The sequence below is a fragment of the Amphimedon queenslandica genome, unplaced genomic scaffold (genome assembly GCF_000090795.2).
Source record: "Amphimedon queenslandica unplaced genomic scaffold, v1.1 AMPQUscaffold_11640, whole genome shotgun sequence".
NCBI lineage: Eukaryota > Metazoa > Porifera > Demospongiae > Haplosclerida > Niphatidae > Amphimedon > Amphimedon queenslandica.
This window is the reverse complement of record NW_003548118.1, coordinates 3,301-6,536: the sequence shown is the minus strand read 5'-3', so window position 1 is coordinate 6,536 and position 3,236 is coordinate 3,301. Positions and strand designations below refer to the sequence as shown.

The window sequence follows — 3,236 nt, the reverse complement described above, 5'->3', positions numbered from 1 at the left end:
TGGAGGAGGCTCACCATACAAAGATACAGCAGTTATTGAACTCAGTGAGTACATGTAAATACAAATGTATTGAATATACACAATTTGTACATATTGAATATAATAATTATAAATTAACAATATAAATAGCTTTTATAGTATTATTGCTATAATACATGTTAGGACACAAAGTCTGTAGTACATTAATTTCTAGTCTGTATTACATTAATTTCTCTATCATTCTGTCGTCATAAATTTTTCAAATTCATGACCAGTGTGTCTATTTGTCTATTAGTGCGTGGGCGGTTGCTCTTTGTGTCCTAATTTCATGTACTTGTCATTAGTTGAACTATTGTGTTACTGTATAGGATATACTAGTAATAATGATTGGTCTACTAGTATAATACCTCTGGACCAGTATCAAGAGAAACTACAAGAAAGGAGAAGAGAATGGGAAGCATCTCAACCTGTTCAACCTGAGGATAGAAGAGAAATAGACCGTCTGACACGTGTACTACAAGAAAGGGAAATGGAACTAGAGGAGGAGAGAAGAGAAAAGGAACAAGTTAGAAACAGACTACAGCAACAACTTCAAGGAAGAGAACGACAACTTCAACAAGCACAGCAACAAGGACAAGAAAGAGAGAGGCATGCCAGAGAAAGAGAGCAGGATCTTCAACGGCAGCTTCAGGAAAAGGAGAGACAACTTCAACAGGCACAGCAGCAGCTTCAATCAAGAGAGAGAGAATCTCAAGAAAGTCAGCAACAGCTTCAAAGGCAAGTAGAAGGTGGCCAGCAAAAAGAACAGGATCTTCAACGACAGCTTCAAGAAAGAGAGCAACAGCTTGAGGAAAGAGAGAGAGAGTTCCAAGAAAGAGAGAGACAACTTGAAGAGCAGATACAAGTGGCAGAGTCTTCCTGGGTAGTGAATAGAAGAGAGATTACAATGACAGAGGTAGTCCTTGGTAAAGGAGGATGGGGAGAGGTGAAAGTGGCCGGGTTTCGTGGTCTGAAGGTTGCTGCAAAGTGTCTCTACGAAGTCATAATCTCTCCTTATAACATTGGGACATTCTCTCGTGAAATGAATATTGCTTCTAAAATACGTCATCCTAACCTCCTTCAGTTCATAGAAGCGACTACAGAGGGTAATCCAATCATCCTGACAGAGCTAATGCTGACGAGCCTAAGAAAGGAATTAGAGAGTGGAGGAGTGGCCTATCCTGCAATACTGAGCATCAGTTTAGATGTAGCCTGTGCTCTCAATTACCTTCATCTCTTCAAGCCTCATCCTATACTACATAGAGATGTCAGCAGTGCTAATGTACTCCTTCAATATGTAGGCAACAGTTGGAGGGCTAAAGTATCAGATTACGGTACAGTTAGTCTCCAACCTCTTACTAAAACAAGCAATCCTGGTAATCCTGTCTATTCAGCTCCAGAGTCTCCCTACCCAAATCAACATTCTCCTGCAATGGATGTCTTCAGTTATGGTGTCCTCCTTATAGAGATGGTTGTTTGTGAGTTTCCAGACGTAGGAAAGAGAGTGGCTCAGATTAAAGCTATCAAGAGGCTGGCATTGAAGAATCTCATTGAACGTTGTCTGATGCAGAACTACAAAGATCGTCCAACAATGTCTGACATTATAAAAGAATTGAATGAAAGCATTTAGTGATGTAGTGAATTTAGTGATGTAGTGTGAATTACCATTTTTATTTAGATTATTTTTAGTTTTAGATTTTGTTTTTTTTTGCTTAATTTAAAATTGTGTTCTTTGACTTTTGCTTTAAATTTTTGAAGATTTAATATTAATTTTTAAACTGTTTCAAGTGTCCCGAAATGTACGAGAACTACCAGCCCGTTTTTAACGACCTGGGGGCGAAGCCCCCGGGTCGTTCCTATAATCATAGATATACTAACACATGGATTGGAAAAGGGTGAAAAATTAGATGAGGAGGCGTGTTATGCTTACGTAATTGAGTGGGTGTAGTCATAACATATGGATCAAAATGGCTGCCTTATAGATGTAAAATTACAAACCCTGTTTATTGAATATTTCTTGACTCTATAGTATCACTGACACTTGATAACAATTCTATAATGTAAACACTAATAGTTGGAACTATTAGTTGTATATCTAATAATATATCATAATATCTAATTAATATCTAATTGTATATCACTAATTGTTTGTATATCTATGCTATAATTGATTTCACCGTCGCGCTATCTATATATATATATATATTTGTATGTCCACACTTACATTTCTTCTATACATGTTGTATTGGAGAAATAACAAGCCTTAGCAACCACCCGCCCACGCTTTTTTAACGTAAGTGGGTGTGGTCACGGAAAACAAAATGGCGGCTTACACACGGGACAAAGTTATGAGCTTTCTAACAGCCAGAGAACATAGAGATACTGTCTAACAACTTTTCTAGAAGCATTTGCAGGTAGAGAGAACCTCTATAAGTCTTAATAAGTGCCTAGCTATGCATGCAAGGTGGTGAAATCAATTATAGGAATTATTTTTACACTGTTACGCTTGTTAGTTTGTGCGCATGCCCAGAAGGAGCACGTGAATTAAAATGGCTGACGTTAAAGAGGTAAGACTATGATTATCCTTTAAAACAGGGGCGGATCTAGGATTGGATTTTTGGGTGGGCCTTGATGATTTGGGTGTGATAATTAGTGGGTGTGGCCAACAAGGCCTGCAATCAAAGTCAAAATTTTGAAGATTAAAGCTGTTAAAATGAGCTCCTTTGTGGTTTAATAATTGTTTGCATAGTCATGCTTCACAGTTTACATAGTCATCCACATAAAAAAGTTGATTTTAAATTACTGCACAAAATTTTTGGGTGGGCCTGGCCCACCCTGGCCCACCCCTAGATCCGCCCCTGCTTTAAAACACTCCTTTTATCATGCCCTATAGAATGGGGAAAGTGAATCAAGAAAGAGAAGAAGAAGATTTGATTCAGGAGTGGATGAAAGTGAGATAGTTTTCTAGAAAATTTGATGGTTGAAACTTGAAAATAAAATTAATAATAATTTTGTCTGTGTCATTTTTCTCTCTCTCCCAAGCATACAATTACCTGATATTATTATATTACACTACATATGTATCTCTTTTTCTTTCTTTTTTGTTTGATATCGCCATTTTGTCACTATAAGGCTAACAGAGCGATTACCAAAGGAGGAAGAGAATCACACATTGACAGTGATGGGTACTTTTCTCTCATTAATTAAATCATTCGTAA

General features: G+C 37.4%; 1 protein-coding gene and 1 long non-coding RNA gene across 2 annotated transcripts; both read left to right on the top strand.

Moving 5' to 3' along the window:
• The first annotated feature begins 470 nt into the window (after nucleotides 1–470).
• Nucleotides 471–1,713, top strand: LOC100638874 (dual specificity protein kinase shkE-like). Its single transcript, XM_020005214.1, has one exon. It carries the CDS (start codon nucleotides 509–511, stop codon nucleotides 1,646–1,648), a length of 1,140 nt encoding a protein of 379 aa, XP_019860773.1. The 5' UTR covers nucleotides 471–508; the 3' UTR covers nucleotides 1,649–1,713.
• Nucleotides 1,714–2,537: 824 nt separating this feature from the next.
• Nucleotides 2,538–3,004, top strand: LOC109589096 (uncharacterized). Its single transcript, XR_002188523.1, has 2 exons — nucleotides 2,538–2,585; nucleotides 2,912–3,004. It is a non-coding gene; the product is annotated as an uncharacterized LOC109589096 (long non-coding RNA).
• Nucleotides 3,005–3,236: the final 232 nt, after the last annotated feature.

What these genes read in the sequence shown, in the direction of transcription:
- LOC100638874 (XM_020005214.1), top strand. Translation starts at nt 509, where the DNA reads ATGGAACTAGAGGAGGAGAGAAGAGAAAAGGAACAAGTTAGAAACAGA.